This window comes from Diplotaxodon limnothrissa, linkage group LG14 (assembly GCF_057381915.1).
Source record: "Diplotaxodon limnothrissa isolate DT_005_m linkage group LG14, D_limnothrissa_male_GT1.1, whole genome shotgun sequence".
NCBI classification, from domain to species: Eukaryota; Metazoa; Chordata; class Actinopteri; order Cichliformes; family Cichlidae; genus Diplotaxodon; species Diplotaxodon limnothrissa.
The window spans coordinates 20,276,878-20,301,486 of NC_140609.1; the positions used below are offsets into that span (position 1 = coordinate 20,276,878).

Genomic DNA, 24,609 nt, shown 5'->3' on the forward strand with positions numbered 1-24,609 from the left:
CACATTAAATAAACGCCCTGAGATGGAGAGACATTTTATGGATTTTATGCAGGGGTTGTTTGACAGGGATCACGCCGAACCAGCACCAGCTCTCGAAGAAGGAGAAGAATGCTGGTATCTGCCCTTCTTTGGCGTTTATCACCCGCAGAAGCCCGGGAACATCAGGGTGGTATTTGACTCAAGTGCTAAGTTTCAGGGAGTGTCCTTAAATGATGTGCTGCTCAAAGGTCCAAATATGAATAACAGTCTGATTGGGGTGCTCATCCGTTTCAGAGAAGAAACGGTGGCTGTCACAGCGGACATACAACAAATGTTCCACTGCTTTCAGGTGCGAGAAGACCACAGGAACTTCCTCCGGTTCCTTTGGTACCGCAACAATGACCCAAGAGAGCCAGTTGTCGAGTACAGAATGAAAGTGCACGTGTTCGGCAACAGCCCCTCTCCAGCGGTGGCAATTTTCGGTCTGAGAAAGGCAGCACACCTGTTCGACACACAGCACTATTCTGAGGCCAAACAGTTTGTTCAAAGACATTTCTATGTCGACGATGGACTCAAATCCCTCCCTACTGAGTCAGAGGCAATTAAGCTCCTCAAAGACACACAGGAGCTGCTCGCTGCATCCAACCTGAGGCTCCACAAAATAGCTTCAAACAGCCCAAATGTCATGAAAGCATTCTCTACTGTAGACTTGGCAAGCGGGCTCAAGGACATAGATTTCAACACAGAGTTTCCTCCAATGCAGAGAAGCTTAGGAGTATGTTGGGACATTGAAGGCGACACCTTCACATTCAGAGTCTCTCAAGCCGAAAAGCCTTACACGAAAAGAGGTGTTCTGTCCACTATCAACAGCCTTTTTGACCCGCTGGGGTTTGCAGTGCCAGTGAGCATCAAGGGGAGGGCACTGTTGCGGGAGCTGACAAAAGAGACTTGTGGGTGGGATGAGACTCTTCCAGAGGGCATGTTTAAGGAGTGGTCAGAATGGAAGAATGCTCTCAAACAACTCGAGCAAATCCGTATCCCAAGGCCATACTGCTCCTTCTCCTTTCTTGGTGCGAAGCACAGAGAAATCTGTGTCTTCTGTGATGCATCAACCCAGGCTATTGCAGCCGTGGCTTACCTGAAGTTAACGAACAAAAATGGTGAGACAGAGTTTGCGTTCATATTCGGGAAAGCCAAACTTGCCCCCAAGCCCGATCTTACCATTCCCAGGCTCGAGCTGTGTGCATCGGTGTTAGCGGTGGAAGTTGGGGAACTAATCAGAGATGAAATGGACATTCAGATTAGTAACATGCGCTTCTTCTCCGACAGCAAAGTCGTTCTTGGCTATATCTACAATGAGGCAAGAAGATTTCACGTTTTCGTGAAAAACCGGGTGCAACGCATCAGACGAGCAACAGTACCAACTCAGTGGGGCTATGTACCCTCGGTGCACAACCCGGCCGATCACGGATCCAGATCTCTACCTGCCGAAAAACTGTTGTCCAGCACATGGTTGAAAGGGCCGGAGTTTCCCTTAAAGCCCTTACAGAGCAACTCATCAGGTACATTCCAACTTCAAAACCCCGACTCAGACATTGAAGTTCGTCCCTTGATCACTGCCACCATTCAAACATCATACCCCTGTTTAAAGACTGCAAACTTAGAATCTTTCTCCAGCTGGCAGTCCCTTACCAGGGCAGTTGCACGTTTGGCACACATTGCACGCACCTTTAAGGTAAAGCAATCAGGTGGACAATGTAAGGGATGGCATATATGTCATGAACTCACTACCTCAGATTTTGAGCAAGCAAGAGAGACGGTTATAAAAGCAGTCCAACAAGAAAGCTTCCCAGAGGAGCTCAAACAAATAGAGTCAAGGAAGGACATCCCAAAGAAAAGCCCTCTCTTAAAGCTTTCTCCCTACCTTGACAAATCAGGCCTCCTGAGGCTTGGCGGACGCCTTCTTCATTCTGACCTTGAGTCCGCAGAAAAACACCCCTTGATTATGCCGCACAAACACCATGTAACTAACCTGTTAGTCCGCTATTACCATGAAAGGGTCAGGCACCAGGGGCGTCATCTTACAGAGGGTGCTTTAAGATCCGCAGGTTACTGGGTCTTAGGAGGTAAACGCCAGATCAGCAGCCTCATTTACTCATGCGTAGTTTGTCGCAAGCTAAGGGGAGTAACACAGTTCCAAAAAATGTCAGATCTTCCTGCAGAACGCCTTAGTGCTGAGCCTCCATTCTCTTACGTAGGCATAGATGTGTTCGGGCCATGGTCTGTTGCCTCTCGTCGTACTCGGGGCGGACTTGCCAGCAGCAAACGATGGGCAGTGATGTTCACCTGCATGAGCACAAGGGCAGTTCACCTTGAGATCATAGAGGGGATGGACACGTCTAGCTTCATTAACGCTCTCCGCAGGTTCTTTTCAGTCAGAGGACCTGCAAAGCAATTGAGATCGGATTGTGGAACTAACTTCACAGGAGCCTCCAGGGAGCTAGGGTTTGACAAAAGGATTCCTTGTGACCCACGTGTTAAATCCTTCCTAAATGATCATGGATGTAGTTGGGTCTTCAACCCTCCCTACTCTTCTCACATGGGGGGCAGTTGGGAGCGGATGATAGGAGTGGCACGTAAGATATTAGACTCCCAGCTCGCTCAACTTGGTTCCAGGCCCCTCACGCACGACGTCCTGATCACCTTCATGGCAGAGGTGGCCGCCATCATCAACGCACGGCCGCTGGTTCCAGTGTCAAGTGATCCCGATGTTCCGTGCATCCTTACTCCCGCCACACTCCTCACGCAAAAAGTTGGTGCACCTCCAACACCCTTAGGTGACTTCGGGGAGAAGGACCTCTACAGGCAACAGTGGAAAAGAGTTCAGAGTCTGGCCAACTCTTTCTGGCATCGCTGGCGTAAGGAGTACTTATCAACACTGCAATGCCGCCGCAAGTGGCATTCCACCAGACCAAACCTGCAGCAGGGGGATGTGGTCCTCCTGAAAGATCCTCTCGTGAAGAGAAATCAGTGGCCCATGGGGGTGATTGCAAAGGTTCATCCTAGTAGTGACGGACTTGTCAGGAAGGTAGAAGTCAAGGTGGTGAAAGATGGTAAAGCCAAAGTTTACTTTAGGCCAGTCACAGACGTTGTTCTTCTTGTATCAGCTGCTGTGCAACAAGTTTAGTTTGGGTACAAGTGTGACATCTTACCGATGTCAGGCGGGGAGTGTTCTGGCTCCTTAAGAGTCACCACTCATGTTATGTAGTGTTATACAAGTTCATGCAATCTTTATTCGTTTCTGGCACACTGTTCATTTTATTTTGACATTCTACCGGAAGTGCTACTTCTCATTACTTCCTGTCTAACGGGAGAAGGACAGTTTGCTACTCCTGTGCCTGCCTATGCTACCTCTTAAGCCAGCACAGTCTGTAAGTTGGCAGTATTGTTGTGTTTTATGTTAGCACTAACTGCCGTGTGTTGTTTGTGATATTTTGAGAAAGCAAATTGACTCAATGATGTGCTTTATTAGTCATTAGCCTAAACGCTAATTAGCGCTAGCTAACCGCTAACGTTAGCTTGTTAGCTTGTTTCGTTCTGCTTTGCTTTGCATAGTAACCGGTCATAGCATCTTCTAATTGTAAGAATGTTTGCTTATATTAGCTCACATGGGATATTTTGTGTTTGTTTACAGTTTTAACATTCATCCATTCATGTATTTCGACAAAGCCATGCTATGCATCCAATCAAATAAATCCACCAGAAAGGAACAACGGTGTGGTTTTTCTACATGGGATGATGGTTGTCTGTCTGCCTAGTTAAGTGCGAGGGCAGAATAATGAAAGAATTTAGACCGTTTTTAACTCTTAGTATTCGTTTGACTTTGGGACCTGACTATGAGGGGGTTTGGACCCAGATTACTCCGCGAAGCTCCTCACTACGGCAGCCATAATGCTCTGACAATCCATCAAGCAGTGCAGCTTACCAAAGTTGTACTAAAACATTTTTTAACAGTTCGAGGTCAGTAAGCACAACCAGAATTCATACATAAGGCACACTCTCGATTTTTGAGAAAATTAAAGGATTTTTAGTGTGGAAAATACGTTATACAGAAGAAAAATATATATATATCGTTACCGCACATGCTTAAAATTATATCGTGATATGAATTTTAGGCCATATCGCCCAGCCCTAGTCTGTATACAACTGTATATATTCCATTGAACGTCATTATGAATTTCAATATTTTTAGAAAATTAGTCGTTTCTACGTCACTTCAAACTTTTGAGCTGTAGTGTAGATTGCAATGATAGTGAATGGTCCTTGATTATAGCAGATGATATTGGATATCAGGACAGGGAGACACTGTTAAAAAGTTATGAGCTGTCTTGCTGCAGAGAAAGTGGAGTCGGTCATCCTTGAAATGCTACCAAGATAGGCAGCTGGCAGGATTGAATGATGCTCTGCCTCTGTGGTCAAGTACAGACATAGGCTTTAAGCAACCATGAGCCACCGATAAGCGTGACAGATTAGGCAGCATGCATAAAGTGGACTAGTTAGATACCTATCAGCCACTTATAGGAGAAAATACATGTGCACGCAATAAAGTGGACTTGTTAGGGAGAGTTTTCCATCAGCCTTGAAACACTCCAACTCAATTTGTAAAGACGGACACAGCTAAAAAATGTAGTCTTTGATTGGAAGTGATGACAAAATCCTGATCCCATGCACACAGATACATGCATACAATACACACTACTGCTCAAAAGTTTGACGTCAGGGTGAAAAGTCCTTGTTGTAAATACAAATTTCCATTGGTTTTCATGTAATATTACATGAAATTTAACAGTAATAAGAATATATGTACACAGTAATACAGGGGTCCATTTTTAGTAACAATCACTCCTGTACTTACAGATCACATGGTGGTACTTAATGCTAATGTATCAGGTCAGATGGGTAATGTATGATTAGAAACATCTTACGGGCAAGAAGAGCTGAAAACTACTCTGCAGCTTAAAAAAACAATAATTGGGTTAGTTGGGATCTGGAAATTCAACTTTGAACACTTTCTAAGTATATTATGCTTTTCAATTGTGACACGTGGAATATGATGGTCAACGAACATGAATTTTGTAAAATTTTATTTTTATGCTTTGAAAATATGTCACATTTTCATTTATAGTGACCCAGAATTCATGAGTGTTTGTAGACTTCTTTTTATTTCATGGGCTCATCTTCTTTTGATTCCGGGGCCTGCCGAGTGTGTTCCCGCCTTGGGGACCCGCCACACCTGGGAGCATAACCACACACACCTGCAGCTGATCAGCCTCGCCTGTGGAGCTTCTTAACAGAGTGATCTCCGGTCGACACTGGATCGCTGCGTGAGAAACCGTCAGTTTACCCGGTGAACATAGATGTTTAGAAGTGCGTGGTTTGCCCTTCGTGTTTTTTTACGGCTGCTTTTGTGGTTTCCTGCAGGATCGCGTAGCGAGCGCACGGGATTTAGAAACGGAGTGAGCGGAAACACGGACCATAGTCACTGGGAGGAGATCCTGCACGGCAGTCGGGGACATACATTCACCGAATTCAGTCTGCATCTTGTTGTGATTTCACTGTAAATAAACGCACTGCATTCATCACAGTACAAGTACATTTTTTCCAAATGATCTCATTTGCCTTTGTTTTAATATCTTAGAGCTATTTCCAGGGGCAAGACTGTTTGTTAGATTCTGTTTTAAATCAGGTTGTCATCTTAAAATCAATCTCATAGCACTGATTTTAGAGTAATGTACAACAATTGTAAAGTCATTTAAATTTCCAGAGGGTTATGGTGAAATTAAAGTTGTTCTTTTGTGTGATTCTTCAGTTAACTGAGCCTCAGATTTTTCTAAGATTTTGTAATTCAGAAGTGAACCATGTGAAATACATGATGTGTTTAAAGAAAATCTACTGGAGCTCTCTATAGAAATGATTCTGCGTTGTGATTCTTTTCCCCACGCTGAGCCATTACAACCAATTTTAAAGTGCTCAATCCCACTTTCACCTCTTCCCTACTCATTTTCCTGTTTACATGCAAAGTCACCCTTTACAATGTGGGCAACAGAATAGAGCTATATGTTATTTTCCTGTTGTGATCTCTTATTCTTAGTTAAGAGCATTCTTAGTTTTGTATTGTTTGTTTGTAAGGATTTATGGTAGAAAAGGTGGGGTTAAACAGTTATTAATCACTGTATGCATACAGTGTGTAGCTAATCATGTGCCTGTATGATGCCTAACCGTGAGGTGCCACCTCTGTCATATTTAAAAGGACAAAAAAAAATATAGACCAGTTCCTAAATGTGACCAAATTACCCGCAGCCTTGAACTGCTGTGTTACACCTCAGCCCTTTACCTTGAAAAGGTCAGGCAGACAGGCTACAACTGAACTACAGCTCAGTGATTTCAGAGCAGACACTGAGGTCAGGAGAGGAAGCAAAGCAGCGAGTTACAATGTCAAACAAAATGTGGGGAAAATGTGTGTCGCAAAACAAACATTTTACTATTTCACGAACAATATGACGTCGTTCAGCTCAATAGCCTGCATCGCTGATAGTACAGGGGTGCATTAGTACCTATGGAATTGCACAGTTGCACATCTGGAAAGACACAATCAGTCCTGAAAGGTATAAACAGCTTTTAGAGCAACATATGCTCCCGCCCAGGTGATGTCTTTTTCAGGGAAGGTCTTGCATATTTCAAAAGATAATGCTGAACTACATAATGCATTAAGTTATCTCACATCATGTCAATCTTATCAGAAGAATCCTGGTGCTGAACGTGCCTGCAGTCCAGAGCTCTCATCAGTTGGAAACATCTGATGCATCATGAAACAAAAATAAAACAAAGACCACCCAGGAATGTTGAGCAGCTACGACATTCATCTCCCAAAAGCCCAGCAGCTGGTCTCCTTAGTTCCCAGATCTTAAAAGAAGCAAGGTTGCTACACACCTGTAAACATGGCCTGCCCTAATGTTTTTGAGACATGTTGCTGTGATCAAACTCAAAATGAGCGAATATTTGTCTTAAAATGAGACATTTTCATCGCATCATTTTTATTTCCGTTTTACACAACGTCCCAACTTTTTTTGAGATTAGGGTTGTATCGCCTGTGAGGTACAGTCTTGTCTTTGCACTCGGCTGAATAGGCTTGTTTTTATTGTGGGGTTTCAGTGAGCTAGCCAGAGTATGCTTAGTAGATATACTAACTCCAGAAATGTTTCATTTAGTTGCATTTATTTTTGAGTAAAGCTGGTGGGATTTATCGCAGTGGGATTATTCGATCCATGACACCATAACAGGGAAAAGGTGTGTTTGCTCAGCCAAGGTCAAAACATGGTGATATAAATAAGCACAACAGGAGCAGAGATTTGTTTTTAATTTATTCCAACACAGTTAAAAATCATATATATGTAAAAGGCAAAAACTGGATCCTTTAATTTTAAGTTAAAATTCTTTATTTATGCAGATCTGTAGTTGCATAAAAATGATTTTAATGACGTGTGTGTCAGTCCTTCTCTAATATAACACACCAGTTACCCTGGTCATGGTAGCTGCTCTGTACCTTGACTCCATCCACCTGGCTGCACAGCTGTTCCAGCTCCCCCTGGTGGAAGACATGATAATAGCGGTGAAAGACGGCGGTTAGATGGCTCTCAGACTCTGATTTCAGATGAGAACTCGAGGTCTGAGTGGTGCCACTCGGACTGGGCTTAGAGCCTGGGCTGTGAGTGGCGTCATCAGTGTCAAGTCTTAATCCAGGAGACATACTTGCATCAAAACCTGGACTGAGACCAGGGTTACTGTCAGTTCTGGTTTGGTTAGTTAAAACCTTTTTAGACTTCTCCTTTCTTTTATTCCTTTTCACACCATCTCCTGACTCTTCCTCCCCTGGTTTTTTCCCCTCTTTCAGATGCCAGGGAACTAAAAGGTCCTGGGTGTTAAAGGCTGTGCGGTTTGTGTGCACACTAAGCTTGCCATCAGTCACTTTGCCAACAGGTTCGTAGCCTTCTTCTAAATGTCCGCTATTCTGGATAGCCGATTTCCCATGAGGCTCCCGTCTGTCTTCGGATGTGCTTTTAGTAAGGTTTTCCTTCCCATTATGCTCTTTGTTGTGGTCTTTGAGGTACTTAGACCTCTGCTTGTTGTACTCTTGTTCAAAAGCCCAAACATAGATGAGTGCATGACCTCCAGGCTTTAGAAGTCTCACCAACTCTCTCATAGCTGCTAGCCGCCGCTCCTACAACACACACACATTAAAAAAATTAATTAAAGACAGAATCACATGCAACTCACTGCATGTGAATCATTGTCAGAGAGATTTTGCACCAACAACCTGATTCCTAATTGATGGAATTATGAACACAGAAAAATACCATCAGATTTTGATCCACCGATCAATACCTACTGCTAATGCAGTAAAAGCGTATCTGGAGAGAAAAGCATACAGTGCAACACTATCAGTCATGGATTGGCCTCCCCAGAGCCCAGATGTCAACATTATTTAAGCACTGTGGGATCATGTTGATGGAGAACAGAACAAAAAGCAGCCAACATCCCAAGAAGAGATTTGAATGTCCTTCAAGAAGCTTAGAGAACTATTCCTGAAGACTTCCAGACCTTACAGGAAAGCTGCCCAAGAGAGTTCAGGCTGTATAGAATAAAGGTGGTCATACCAAATATTTAAGTCTGTCTCCTTATGCCTTATATCAGTATTACCAAGTATGTTTGCACATGTTTGAATAAATCACTGCATCCATTCCCATGTTCCTAGTAGAATTTAAAGAAATAAGAGCTGGCTTTTGCACACGGTTCCATGAAAAGTTCAGAACATGAAAACTTTAGTGAGCTACTAACAATTAATACAAGTCTTTTTTTGTAGGTCCATCTTTCTAAATAAAACTGATATAACGGTTCTATTCTGGTTATTCTTTGTATGAGGATGAGCTGTGTGTACCTCTGTGGAGAAATGGTGTATGACGGCTATAGAGATGCAAGCGTCACAGGAGGCTGTTCGCAGAGGAACATTCAGAGCATCAGAAACAAATGCGTGGAAACCCCTCTCTGCACAAATTTGGACGAGAGCGCTGCTACGATCACATCCCACCTGAAATAAAACATACAGAGAGAGAGTAACAAGGCCATTCAGTGGACTATCATTCTCAAACGGCAACAAACGCACACGTCAGCAGAGTGTCAGCACGTACAAGGTCTGAAGAAGAACACGTTTACAAACTGCTCGTGATCATTTAAGCCAGAGAAAATGAGCAAGAATGGAGATAAACTATGCGAGGTGAACAAGAGACAGCAGACACAAGTGAGAGAGCGGGAACACTACACATATGCACACACACCCTCGATCTACTGCTGACGTGCAAACAGAAAGATTAAGTAGAGCAGGAGGCACAAAAAGAGGGAAGGACTGAGGCGAGAAAACAGAAGAAGAGCAGAGGCCTGGGTTGGGAGAAAATGAGAACAAGCAGAATAAAACTCGGGTAGCTGCTGTGCTCGCTGCATGATCACAGTGTTCTCTGTTCTGATTTATCACAGCTACACTCTGAGTCAGGATAAGCTGCTTACATGCACCCCAAATCCCAAACAAGAATATCCCAGTGTGCATACGTAAACAGGAAATGTAGGATATTACCATGGAAACTGAGCTTATGCAAAAAAAACAACAACAAAAAAAAAAGAAACAGGGAAGAAATGAGAGCAACAACAGGAATCTCATCCTGCTGTGCCTTACTCTTATTTATTTAGCCGTCCTGAAGCAAGACGTGATGTTTACACCTGTGGCCAAAAGCAAACTCTCTGCTAACTCACGCCTACATTTCACATTCAGTTATACCCTCCCAGAGACCCAAAGCTCTACCACTGGAGGTAGACGTGTAAGCTGCAGCGTCTAGCCCAATGATGCAAACTTTGCTTCATTCTGAAGCACAGAGGTCAGGCTTATGCAACCAGGTCCTGAAGTGGCTCGCTCAGGTTCCTCCTTTTCTTTTTATGTTTATGAAAATCCCGAGCACTGCGAGTGTGACCACGACGTGGTCTGTCTACTGTTCGGGGAAAGAAGCTTTAGCTGATGCGCAACAGCTGCAGTTCCCCAAATGGCCACTTGAGGTTGGCTTTGAGAGGAAATAAACCCCATAGTCTCCAATGTTAAAACACTCAGGGCAGAAATTATGATATGTATAGCTGTACAGGGGCGATTCTTTTTTAACTGACAGTATAAAGTTTTCAGCCTCCTTCAGAGTAAATAGATGTGGATACTTCACACCCAGCATTGACAGCTGAGGTGAACAGTGTACCCTAATTACAGATGAACAGCTCACCTTGAACTTTTTTAAATGTAAACAATACTTGTTTTATCCAAGAAGACAAAGTTATCTCACTTCAGCGATTTGTTTTTTGCTGCAAAATGACACGGTGAACCACACCAGCACTGTCACTGAAACCTGCCATAAATGTGAAGTCAGTCTGGACTGCATGGGGTCAAGTTGCCAATAACATGCAATCTATGTCTGTCAATACAACAGTTAACTGTGATAAATCAGTGAAAATCCCTGATGCTGTCTGCATAGACAGAAATTCCCATTAACTATTATGTTATAAATGAAAAAGTTCTTTGGAAACCTTCAACAATCTCCCCGATTGTTTGCAGAAAGGTTGCTTCTTATCAGGTGAGATGAGGCCTTTTGTTTTGAATATTCCCAGATTAATTTTTATTTATTTACTTGAATATTGATAATTGGTGTCCCTGTATATATCGCAATACTGTCTCAATTTCTTCCAACTAAAGAGATTTTTAAACAACTAGGATATCTTTTTTGTTTTCCGGTTCTATTAAACATCACAACTCATTCAAGTGAACCAATCCACCAATTCACCAAAATAAAATGTTGCCACCAGACAATCAACCTTTAACATGGACGAATTTAGAGCTCCTGAATTCTCCCAAGAATTTAAAGCTGTGTTGTTTTTAGGAACGGTTTGTCACATTCGAGCAGTCATTCAAGACTGCTTGAATGTGTAAGTTAAAAAGCTCATCAGTATCACTCCCCCGTCATTAAAGCACAAGCAGATCTGACTATAATTACAACCCTGTATTCCATTTATTACAGCCATGCTTTGATGTTTTATGTAAGTCCATTTCACTTTCTTTTATCCTTTCACCTATAAGTCTGATGGTGTTTAAAGGCTTTAACCCAAAGTTAAACCTGATGTTACATCTCTAACCTCACCTCTGTGGCCTTATCAGAGCGACAGTGTTGTGTAAGGTCATTAGTAGTTATTGGATGAGTCATGCTGATCTACATGTGTTTGAAAAAGCCCAGAGCCATCTTAGATTTTGCATCCCTATGTGAGAAATGAAGGAGAGGAGTTCTAGCTCGAATACACAGATGAATGCTTCTGCAGATAAGCGCCTGTTATGAAAATGTGTAGCATTTCAAAGCGCTGACAATCTAAGAAACAGCAGCAATAAAAAAAGCAGTGATAGAGGAAATTACCCTGCAGGGATCAATGAAGTATCTCAGAGGCGCAGACATTTCAGTATAAAATGACACTCACTGCAATCATCTCTGGGTTTATGCCCAGGTATTTCCCATTTCCGCAGCCCACATCAGCTAGTACGCTACCCGGTGGGAGCGAGGACAGGAAGTGGCAAACGCGAGGCCAGGGGGAGTGGCGGGTGCTGCTGAAGTGGGAGGCGATAGCGTCGTACACCCGGTGCACATACTCCTCCTCTAGACGGGCTGCATCGGCATGGCAACATGGAAGCGCGGGAGGGGACGGCGTAGAGGGCGAGAGTGTTGAAGGAGCTCCCTGACTGTCACAGGCAGAGGGGAAGGCTGGAGACAGAGAGAAGGCGTTCACTGGTGAGATGTGCCGATCGTTTATCTTTGACCTGCGTTGCCATGCAACGTTTAATTACAATCATATCGTTCGCATATCTTTTATTATTGTCTTTATGCAAAAGCGCTAGCTATGCTCTGGGTTTAGGATTCTCATGCGATGAAACTGTCAGACAAAATAACATAATCCTGCTGTCTAATTTTAATATTAGACAAAGATATCCTGACAATTTCATTTATTAAGCGACAAAAGGTAAACAAACCTATCAATCTGGCCCTGTGGGGGATAAAGTAGTAGCCTAAACTGTGATTAACCACATTTTTTGGAAAGCCAAGTTCAATTTCACTAGCCACACCCAGGTCTGATTGCTGCCATACCTGTAGAATTAAGAAATCACTTAAACTGAACCTGACAAAGTGAAGCAGGCTGAAAGACCTCAAAAAGCAAAGCATCATGTCAGGATCTAAAGAAACGTCTGAGAAACAAAGTTGCTTGATCAGTGTGAAACGGGGTTACAAAGCCATTTCTAAGGTTTGGGACTCCTGTCACCATGGTGACAGCCATGGTTGGAACTGTGGTGAACCTTCCCAAGAAGTGGCCAGCCTAACAAAATTACTCCAAGAGCGCATCAACAACTCATCCAGGTCACAAAAGAACCCAGAACAACAGAAATGAAAAAATGAGAAAAAGGAGCCCCGTAACATATTACATATATTAAAATTAAATTTACCTCTCAAAACCTCACTTACTCTCATAATGTGAGTAAAGCAGTTTATAAAAGCAAAGTGTGTTTTGCTTCACTCTCACCACAGCGGCAGGGTTCAGGCCTGATCTTGCGGAAAGTGAAAGAAGTGCGTGTGCCCCTCTTGCTCAGAGTCAGATTGCTACGTGTTCCAGGTTCAGGCGTCACATGATCGGGGGATTGCTGCTCACAGGCCGGCACCATGTCAAACTTACGAGGAGTGATCCTAAAAGGACACACAAAGAGCTTGTCTTAGTAGTTATAAAAGACAAAAACACACAAACCAACTGGTGAAGAGGATGAGAGGATGTGGATGTGAACAAATACAATGCAAAGGTTGAAGACGAAGACCATCAACAGACTGAAATGTACTAATTGTAGTAAATAAATAGTTTCTTTTTCAGAGGAAAAAGCAGCAAATTAAGCATCAATCCAAAGATCAGGTCAAAAGAACCTGACTCCAAAAGGAGAGACTGATGCTTTGACACAGTCCAGCTTACCCATGAGTCCAGAGATATCTGCTCTCGCTCTTCATGACCAGCAGGCTCCGTCCAGGCAGCACCACAGCAACAACACGACCATCAGGATGTCGGAACTCCATCACCGTCTGCACAAACACAAACGCGCTGTGTTAAAAGTAAGAGTGGTTTCTACTCATTACTTCACTGCACCGATAATAACAAATTACTGATTAAATTAAAAAATTTTATGAAGGTTTTAAAGTCATTGGGTGTGGATTTATATACATATATATTTCTTGCAGGCATATTTCCAATGCCACACACACACACACACAAAAAAAACAGCCGCCAGGCCCTTCCCTTTGTAACCCAATCATTTTCTACTGATGGATGACATCCTTGACAGCTCTCAGTCAGATTTCCGCTCGTATCACAGCATAGAAGCAGCCCTTGCAAAGGTTTTGAACACAATTTGCCTGAGGAATAATGCGGGGAGTTTCACAGACTCGACTGCATTTGATCTTAGCAGCATCTGATACTGTGGATCACTTCTAAATAGGAAAGGCAGGAACTGCAATCAGATTCCTCACACATGGTACATGCAGCCATCATCAATGATGGTGAATGAGAAAGAACTGCTATGATGTAAGAAGTCTCTCAAGGAATGGGTCCTGGTCCTCTCTCATTGCACCTGTGCATTTTGCTGAGTAGACACCCAAACATATCTATTCCTCTCCAACTCACTGTATCACGAGTTCTACAGTAGGAAGAAGGAACAGCATTCACTCGGCACTATCAGCACAACATGGCAACTCTGACTTTGCTGATGACACGGTGCTCTTGCCCCCAGAGGCTGGACAAAAACTGCACTTCTGACATCAGAACTGGGAATCAGTCTCAACATCAACAAAGATCAGGCCAACATTATAAGCATGAAGGCCCATCACAGCAGCAGGACATCCACCTAGAAGACATCATGATGCTCCTGTTGTGGACATGCAATTCCAACTAACAGTTCAACAGCAATAATAATTTGGCATCCTGCATCAGTGTTTCCCTACATATTACTGTGCATCTGCTGCAAGTAATAACTGCTGATAATACACCTTTATATTTTTATTATTCATCAAAATGTTTCTGTATCTGCAAGTACAGGAAACAAGTTACGCACTAGTTTTTATGCTTTTAGTTCTTCAGTAGAGAGTTGGGCAATTTCATGGTTTGTTTCTATATTCTAATTAAGCCATACTGCTGTACAGCTATTATTAATTATTATTATTATTATTACTACTACTATTAGTAGCAGTAGTAGTATAACAAATTTAAAAAACTTTGACTCATTTTTCATTTACTTTTTTTTTTTTTTTTTTTTTTTTAACGTTTGCACCAAAGCTAATATTTTAGTGATCCAGCAGTAGCTCAGGACTGAAAGAGACTTTGGCACAAAACTTCCAAACTACACAGTTTTGACTGATGTCACCCAAAGGAAAACACTGTCGACCACCTAAAACACTGTTCATGTTTTCTCTCACTTGCAGCTAGCAGACACAGCGTTGGTGTTTGATCCTAATGTTTCCTTACAGCACATAACAGAATAAGCTCTGCTGGGAAATTACATCTACAACAATTTCCAATTGTATCCCTCCAAATTCTGACAGCAGGAAAATTGGATTTTGTGAAGTAGATGGCATTCATGTATATGTGTGTGTGTGTGTGTGTGTGTTCCTGTCTAGCTATCTTTATGAGCACCGAAATCTGCATTCTACTATACTTGTGAGGACCGGTGAGTGTGTCCTTACAAGTGACTGTTGGTTCTCACAAGTATAGTGAAGGCCTTTTTGAGGCTCAAAATGTAGTTTCAGTGTCAGGGTTACAATTAGGTTATGGTTAGGTTTAGGGTAAGGGTTAGGCATTCATTTTTAATGGTTAGGGTAAGGGGCTAGGGAAGCCATTATGTCAATGAAGGTCCTCACTAACACACTACTGTGTGTGTGTGTTCCCCTCTGAGGAGTGTTAGCCAATCAATGAAAGGGTGGAATGTGACTAAATCGATGGTGACGCCGGCAACTACGCTTTACTTCACAACTATTCATCATCTCCCTCCCTCCTCACACGTATGCACGCACACACAAACACACACAGGTTTGTACATCTTTCTGAGTACAATCAATTACAGAGAGCTTCTTTACTTCTTTACTTCCTTACCTTAACTTCAAGCATCACAATAAGTAACCCTAAACCTCTGCCTAACTTCTACAATTAGCCCTAAAGTCAGTCCTTGCTTCTGTAGTCTACAACTGGTCCTCACAAACACACAAGCACACACCAAAAAGGCTGCCAATATACAACATCACAAACAGCTCAATAATGCAGTTATAGTTCGTGTAATTACCAGGAAACAAGTGTTTCATTAATAATGACTGAATCACTTGTGTTACATTTTCAGAGAAATTAAATCCAATGAAACTGAGCGAATGGCATAAAGGTTTGTTATGCACCAAATCCTGTCTGCTTAAATCAAAGCTGAATCAAACTGCAGTGCACTCATTAAATCCACAGAGTAGCAAAATATTTAACAAGGTTTCCAAATAGTCTTTAAAATAAGCTACTTGTTGTATTCTCTGCAACCACCACAACATCAAATTTAGAAATCCTAATGTGCACTCAGAGCTTCATTACTAGTACCCAGTCGGAGCCCCTTTGAGATGGAGCAGAGCACCTTCTTCCCAATACTCAGGGAGGCTGTGGTGTTTCAACAATGCTGAGTTGGTACTAGGTGTCCAAAGTGTGCTAAGAAAATACCCCCCCACCACCACAAACAGCCTGAACCGTTGATACGAGGGAGCATGAATCCATGCTTACACTATCCAATTTTGATGGGAACTACAGCCTCAGTTTACTGCAGAGTGCAGCGCAATCTGACGTAGCCAATGTGCTTCAAGTTTTCAATGCGTTCTGTGTTCAGAGATGCTCTTCTGCGTGCGGTGGTTCTTCTTCTTATCGGCTTCAAGCAGTCCTCAGTCCTCTGACATCAAAAACACATTTTCACCCAGAGAACTGCCGCTCACTGGATAAATTCTCTTTTATTCGACCTGTCTTTGTAAACCCTACAGATGGCTGTGTGGGAAAATCCCAGCAAATCAGCAGTTTCTGAAATAATCAGACCAGCGCATCTGGCACCAGCAACCATGCCACGTTTAGTCATTCGAATCAACTTTTTCCAATTCTAAAGCACAGTTTGAGCTTCAGCAGGTCACCATGACTACATGTAAATGCGTACTTGAGTGGTGTTAAACAGGAAATACTGCGAGAAATACCACCGCTCAGCTTAACAGTACCATTACTCCCATGCATCGCTTAAAGAAGAGCCAGTTTAATTGCACTCAATAAAACTTTCTTTCGGGGTCTATTCGCTTCAAATATTCCTCCAAGTGTCCCTTCCTTTTTTAACGTGATTTAATATGCCCACTTTTTCTGTGGCTCTGAATCTCCACTGAAAAGCAAGGACAATGAATACACACACTGTCAGTCTGTGTGTGTGTGTGTGTGTGTGTGTGTGTGTGTGTGTGTGTGTGACAGATGCCACAGCAGATGACAGCTGATTGCTAGCAGAGCCCCTGCTTTTCAGACAAGCAGGGACAGATGGGTGTTCATCCACAGCAATCAGGCAGCAAAGACTAAACCCACGATCTTAGTTTATAGGTCGCAACACCTGTGAACACCTGGAAGAGTGAAGGACATGAAAATGGAAAATCTATAACTCTTGTGTACATCCGTTTGTTTACAAAATTTCTTGCGAGCTTTAATTCCTTAAGTGCCTGCTGGATGAACGGATGCTACGGTGAGAAGGAACTGAAAAGAATGAGACACACCGAGAAGGTAACACAGTGTTCTCAGGAAAAACACAAGGACACAAGATGTGTGCACGTACGCACCCTCACACACACACACACACACACACACACACACACACACTACTGACAGCTCTCTGAAGCAGATAAATCACAGAGCTCAGGAAGGTTGCGGTTAATTTGACAGATTAAACTAGAACTTATAAATGAATACACACAGACTTGATCTCACTGGGTTTAAACGAATAACCACCTCTTAACAGTTTTAAGATGAAAGCTGGCAGTGTTTTCTTTAGACCATCTTTATGTACAACTTTCATTTTAATCACTGATGATTGCACGTCGAGTACTGCTGACTGATGCTGGCTTCAAACAGCTACTAATTACCAACAGCTCACAGGTCTGTGGCAACGATGACGATGATCAAATCACAGATGCCTGACCGACTTCTCACCTTTGCCCCCAGGCTCAGAGACAGGATGGTGTCCTCAAAGGCAGAGTGAGTGTCCACATGAGGAGGAATACCTGGAAATATCATAAACAAACATGAAAAATGAAAACCTTCAGAGCAAAGTTAATCAAGCGAAACATTTAAGAAACTTCTCTCAGCCCAAAGGCTTCCATAACTCCTCATCGACTGGTTCAGGAAAGGCTCTGCTGCCACCCAGTGGTGCAAATCAGTAAACTCTGTTTGTGTGCTCTCTTATTCATTTTTAATAACAGATTAATTATCAGTTATAAAAGCAGTTATTAATCAAGCGTAACACTCAACCACTAAAACCAATTTTTCCGTCCATGAATGCAAGTAAATAATCATAATTTGGCATCTTAGTAATTAACAATACTGTGTTAACTTAGAGCAGCTGTGGCATAAACCTTACACTGGGTGGTGGTCTAATAAATTTGTTACATTTATATTGTATATTTAAAATTACAATATAATGGCGACGGGGACTAAAAGTCCTTGTTTCAGTTATTAACTTCCCAAAGGACCAGTATAATTATTATTATTATTCTGAGCTGAGAATCATACAGCACTAATCTATCTATCCTTCCTTATCACAATATTCTAACAAAGGGTTGCAGGGGCTCTGGAGCCAATCCCAGCTAGTAGAGTTCAGAAATTAAAAAATAAGAGTTGGGAATGAGCAAAAACTTTCTGTGAATTATTCGAGCTGTAACTCACCCTGTCCAGATTCATACTGATTTACAGTCAGCTGGTCTGGCATAACGTTGATCTGTCCATTTCTTAAACAACGCTCCAGAACAGGTAAACACTCCGCAGGGATACCTAGAAACACACATATTCCTCTGCTACTTCTGTTTTGCTTTATTATATGCTTGTCTAGTGACTGAAGACCATATCACGAAAAACACAGTCCACAAAACCACACCTGATACAATATGTTTGATAAAAGAAGATCCAGATTACCTGCAGGTAATGGCTTGTCCTTATCCACATTGTTGTTGTCGTAGCGAAATTCAAAGCCATAATGTTTCACTCTTCTGTGCTTCAGAGCTTTTTGCGCTAAGAATCAGTTAAAGGGGATTATTCAGAAACAGTAATCAAAAGTGTATGCCTGGCTTTTCTTCACAGCTTTTTTGGGGGGGAAATGATACCCTCACCTGTAACATCCTCATTAGTGGATGACCAGTCTACAGCAGCAAGCAGCAGAGCTTCTTCTTCTGGGGACACAAAATCCTCCAGCAGAACTAAACCCTCTGGCAATGGGACGGATGCTTCCTCCTCATAGGTCACTATACAAGAGCGTGAAAATACACAGTAGATCTTAAATACTGGCTGCAAAAAAACCAACAAAACCTTTCAGAGTATTTCAGATTATTTGACTTACTTGTAAACCTAAGATTTGTCGGGCACATGTATCAGTTTTATCATGAGCATCCAGAGACAAAGAACTATCTAGTAAAACACAAGGTTATTTATAAATCGCTTGACAGAAGAGCCTATGAACCCAACAAATGCTTCAATAAGAAGCAATATGAAAAAGCAATAATAAAGCTTCTTATTCATTTAACTAAAAGAAAAAAAATCCAGCTAGCCAATCCTTAACAGCTGATAAACAGCCAATCAAAAGTATGAGTGCAGAGTGCACATGCTGTTTAAAAGAGTAACGCAGCTGACGGTCATCAGCAAAAAAATGGCAAGAAATACTATCAGCACTGGCAATTACCTGACCAAGTGGCAGAAAATACAGACCCAAAAAAAACATCAGACATACACTGACATAGTCTTTGCAAAGATTGAACAACTTCTATTAGTAACATATGAAGAAACCCAATCCAGTGTAAGATCCACTGTATCGAAAGCTGAGCTAAGCTCTAATAAGACCCATACAGAACAATCACCGGCATCTGAAGCCATTGTAATGTCATATGGAACTTTAAGAAGACAACTTTCAGTCAAATGCATTGCAATAACTCATTACATTAATAAAACACAATAAAAAAAAAACCCTGCAAGTGTAAATCCATTTAAAAGAGAAAGGAGAATTTATGTCTAAGCCAGGCTATATCTGAAAGAACTCACAATGTTCCTGATGGTACTGAAAGTAAAAGTACCTGAGTTGACATAAGCGAGGTAGAGCATGACGCTGCTCTCTCCGCACTGCAGCTTCTGTCCATTAAGGTGGGTGTACGCTTTTAGAGCACTCTCTTCACACCTGGAACGAGAATGAAAATGACAATAATATTAGTTTTAACTGGAATAAAAAGGTCCTCAATGTACAAAGCGCATTCCTGCTGTGGCAAAGTGCTGTCTGTGCCCCAAGTGTACCTGTATGTGACAAAAGCATAGGGCTTATGGGGAGGCATGAGCAGGCTCTCCACTTCTCCCATCTCTTTCAGCGCTGCCGAGAGCTCCTCTCGACTAACGCTGTTCCCCAGGCCACCATTAGCCACCACCAGACTCTGCAGAGGTGAAATAAACAGTAAAAATCACACAAAAACAAACAAACCTGAAAATAACTGAAAAAAAGAAGATGTCAGAAAAAAGGGGGAAAAGGCCTTTTCTCAAGGATTGTTAGACTGCTTAGCAATCAATCAACCTACAACACATACTCTCATGAAAAAACAACTAAACAAATGAAGTAGTTTGTGTTTTTGTTGTGATGCTTTTACTGGCTTAAAATGTTGATGTTTGTTTGTTGATATTTGTCTCTAGTATAAAGTAGTTTGTTCCCTTTTGCTATGAAACCCAATTTTTATGAACTCGTATTTGTATTTGTCTGCAGAGATAACAGCGTGAAATCGTTTCAGATAAATAGAAATGGTTCTTAAAACTGTCTCAGACTGCTGCAGGAACACAAAAATGAATCCCATTTAAAAGGAGCAAATGAAAAGTCTCTTATAACGAGTAAAATATTCAAGGTATTTTCCATAAACAGCGGCTGATTTTCTTGTTAATTTATCAATAATAATAACAACAATAGTAATAAATATATATATAAAAATTTTGAATAGAACAATTAAATATTAGATATGCAGGTAACTTTTAAAATCATTTTAATGTTATAAAACAAGCGAAGAATAATGAAACATATGACAACGAACCATTTCCCGTCAAATAAACGTTATTTTTCTTTACCCTGGTAAGCTGCGAGGTCGTATGGATGCCTTCATGCTTCAGTAATGTGTGACTGGCTTTAATTTGTTTTCTGAGAAGTTTTTTCTCTTCTTTACTTCTCCTGACGGCCTTCACGTTGTTTTCCTCACTAGCATCCATGGTACGTTGTTTTAATCCGTCCGGGTGCAACGGGGACTGAAAGACTTCGGTTCCCAAAGATTACCTCTCCAGGAGACATTTTGTAAAATGTAACTAAAGTGTTTATCTTACATAATTCTGATTTGTTAAGAATAAAATGAAATTATTACATGTGAATAAAATATATATATGCACTTCTCGGAACTTTGTTAGCTACAGCTGTTAACTTATTATCATCTTGTCTTACTCAGCCAATCACATGGCAGCAACTGAGTGCATTTAAACGCGTGGACGTATTAGGACGACCTGAGGATTAGAATGGCAAAAAATGTGATTTATGTGACTTTGAACGTGGCATGGTTTTTGGTGGCAGATGGAATGGTCTGAGTGTTTCAGAAACCACTGATCTTCTGGGAGTTTCCCCACACAACCATGTCTAGGGTTTACAGAGAAATGTATGGCAAGAGAAATATCCCGTTAACATGGGTTTTCTGGGTCAAAATGTATTATTAATGCCTGAAGTCAGAGGAGAATGGTCAGACTACTTCAGCCTAAGAGGAAGGCAAAAGTAACTAAATTAACGACTTGCTACAACCATGGTATACATAAGAGCGTCTCACAACACATGGAACCCTGAAGCACATGGGTTACAGTAGCAGAAGACCACTTCAGGTGGCACGTCTGTCAGATAAAAACAACAAATACTGACAGAGGCTTCGAGCAGGATGACATGCCATGTCACAAAGCTCAAATCATCTCAAACCTATGTCTTGAACATACATTCACTGTACTCCACAGTCACCAGATCTCAGTTCTGTAGAGCACATTGCTGAGAGCACAAATCTGCAGCAACTGTGTGATGCTATCGTATCAACATGGACCGAAATCTCTGAGAAGTGCTTCCAGCACCTTGTTGAATGTGCACCACAAAGAATTAAGGCTGTTCTAAAGATGAAAGGGAGGTGCATACCACTGAGTGCACATAATATAAAAATCTGATCATATGAACTTCAGTGAGACACTCATTCTTCTATTCCAGATGGATGACTCAGAGTGTCTCACTTTTCCACAGTGTTTTTCTTGATTAGCATCAGCGCATTTTTAAAATGTGCATTTGGACTTTGCCTGTCATTTTTCCAGCATCTGAAAGAATTTTGTCCACCGTGAACCATGAAGGCATAAGAGTACAGTATAGAACAAAGCACAGGTGCAGCTATGATGCTCTTGATGACCCCTGATCCAACAGTCTGGAATAAAGTTGCAGATTCAAAAAAGAACCTGTGACTGTGACCATGTGACTTTTCTTTTCCTTGAGGTTGCATTTTGCATTACACGCATTTTCCCTTTGATGTCCTTTAGAGCAATCAGTGCAACATTGTTAAACTTGTTCTTTAGTCTTAGCTAAGTGATTCTATTCAGTTCTCTTCTCATGTCAAAGCTTCTGTTCTGTCCTTTGGCTCCGTTTTGCTGGCATTATAAACGGTAATGTCAAATCCACTTGATCTCCAACTTGATACAGTAAGGGATTAAATATCGAGTGTTGGACTCTACCTTTCCATTTTCAATCATTTCATTCGTCTATCATCAGATTCAACTTAAATGTTGGCAGCTGACCCAGACAGTTGGTATCCTTCATATTTGTTATTTTCAACAAAGCACCATACCCAACACAGCTGGACATATTCTGATCATGCATGAGCATTCACTCATATTCTAGCATAGGTATTGACTTGTGATTTATGTATTCTGTCCATTATTTTGTCTTTGATGCATTGCCTGCCCTGGCCACTGTTCCCTGTCTGATTTCTCTCTCAGTGGGGCCAATTATCTCAGATCCTGCATCCAAATTCCTCTTCTGTCAGATGAATGACTCTGCAACCCCTCTGAACATGAGTGCGTGTTCCAGCACGCGTGTCTCTCTGTGTTCTGAAACATTTGTGCGTGCGCCTCAGTGCTTTGCTGTGTCCCTGTGCATTTATACTCGGGCGTGTTGTGTAATGAGGCCTTCACCTGTCTTCTGCCATCTCCGTAATTACACTGCTGGCCAGTGCGAGCCCTCGGTCGTCTCAACGGCAGACTCTGTTTATCCTACAAAACAACAGCTGGTCAGGCAGGAGAGCATGTGGCTGCCATCTCCCAACATGATAACAACACTCTGGCTCTTTTTTTAAGCATTCAAATAAATTAAACCCATTTATCACTGTTGGAGGTGATATCAGGTGCAATATCAGTAAGAATTCAAGCTTTAATCTCTAGTACGGAGCATTCACTACATTCAGTACAATTTGTATCCACTGTATGTGATGGTTTTGCTAAACTGGTAAAATGGCTCATTAAATGATTGATGTTCAGTTCCTCTCCTATTTTCTAATAATTTCCAACATTGCAAACCAACAACGTTTGTTGCAATTTATTATACTGATGTTGCACAGTTTTTTTTTTATAACACATGGATCAGTTTCATTTACTTGGAGATGGGAAGAATTTCTAAACCACTTTCAGGGCCTTCAGTGTCTTCCAAGCCTCCACTGGCTTAAAACCCAAGGTTTGAGTTTCATTTTTAGAACTGAAAGAAAACATCCCATGCCAAAAGCCCAATTTAGAAGCTAATGAATGATCCAATAATGACTCAGTGACAGAATCCTATCCTTTGTCAACCCCAGTTTCCAGAGTCAAAAATAAAATTTGGACCTGAAAACTCAGATATCATTTTAACATTACATTTCTCATTTGGTTGGCCATACACAAATGTCTTAAATACTAAGGTGAAGAAGTTAGCGTTAACATTGCACCAAGTGGAAATGCTTGAAGCTGCACAGTAATTCAGGTATTCCTCATGCCATCGTTCAAGGGCAGTTTCACCTTCAGCACCAGCCAAAATGTCAAAAGCAATGTAATGGTGAGAACACAAGTGGAATCACTTCTGTAACCTGAGGCATGCCATCAACCTTTGAAATGCAGGACCGGTAGCTATTTGCCAAACTCCTGCTGCTGGCATCTTTGTATTGTAATTAGCTGGGACCACAGGATGAAGAAACCAGATGCTGCCTTTTAAAATAGTGACTCTGATGTCTGCTTCTCTCTGGAGACGTGTGAGCAGATGGTTGGTAGTTGGAGAAAGGTGAGTTATAAAAACTGCAGTCTATCAAAGATATTCTACATCTGCCAATGGTGGTTATGTCTTTTCATGCATATGGAGAAAGAGAAGCATGAAATTAGTAATAATGACAAATCATCAACACAAAAATATTACCATTCCCGCAGAAGACAAAAGATTAGCCTATTCAAGGACTAACAGGGAGGGGTAAGGATGGGCAGAAATAGAAGCTAAAGCAGCAGATCTTATGTTGAAACATTTTAACCGGTCAAAATATTTAGAGGTCTGAGAAGTGTGTTTGGAGATCCATCTGATCTGTGTATAATCTCTCTGCCAGAATGGCAGTCAGCTGGGATGAAGTCCTATCCTCTGATAATTGCTATGGCAAAGATCTGGCCACTATAAATGAGCAAAGTTGTGAGCTAAATAATTTTCCAGTGCCAGCTATTTATAGACCAATGTTCAGACTAACCCACAGTATTTAATGAATATGGGGAACTTGTGACATGATATTTTCCACAACCTAAGGCCAAGAAAGCCAATTGATGTTTTTACTGGCATTGGAATGAAATGCACCTTTTAGGGCTACACAAATATATAAAATGGAATAAACATATGTTCCACCACTTTTGGGGGAATGCAAAAATATTCAATTTCTATCAGGTTTAATTCAGAGACAAGACTTCTAAAGTAATTTGTTATAATCTAAACACTAGATTGTAATTTGAAATTAGATTTGCTGTCTTTTGGTAAGACTCATACCATACTCAGACACATGCTGTCTGCTCTAACACAAACGCCATTGAGAAGCTAATATTAGCTTAGTTTACCATACCATAGCTAGTTAGTAGCTAGCTAAAGAATTA

At 41.6% G+C, this 24,609-nt stretch overlaps 1 protein-coding gene across 2 annotated transcripts; it reads right to left on the reverse strand.

The window, feature by feature from the left end:
- Nucleotides 1–7,487: 7,487 nt before the first annotated feature.
- alkbh8 (alkB homolog 8, tRNA methyltransferase) lies at nucleotides 7,488–20,667 on the reverse strand. 2 transcript variants are annotated; one of them, XM_085370870.1, is made up of 13 exons: nucleotides 20,530–20,667; nucleotides 19,720–19,853; nucleotides 19,506–19,606; nucleotides 18,552–18,683; nucleotides 18,358–18,453; nucleotides 18,112–18,216; nucleotides 17,380–17,450; nucleotides 13,114–13,220; nucleotides 12,679–12,839; nucleotides 11,587–11,867; nucleotides 8,975–9,124; nucleotides 7,899–8,257; nucleotides 7,488–7,787 (listed from the first exon to the last, which is right to left on the reverse strand). In XM_085370870.1, the coding sequence occupies exons 1-13, from the start codon at nucleotides 20,665–20,667 to the stop codon at nucleotides 7,526–7,528; spliced, it is 2,097 nt and encodes a 698-aa protein (XP_085226996.1). In that variant the 3' UTR covers nucleotides 7,488–7,525. The 2 variants fall into 2 exon arrangements, with proteins under 2 accessions (XP_085226996.1, XP_085226995.1); XM_085370869.1 differs by having other exon boundaries at nucleotides 7,488–8,257.
- Between the last annotated feature and the right edge of the window lie 3,942 nt (nucleotides 20,668–24,609).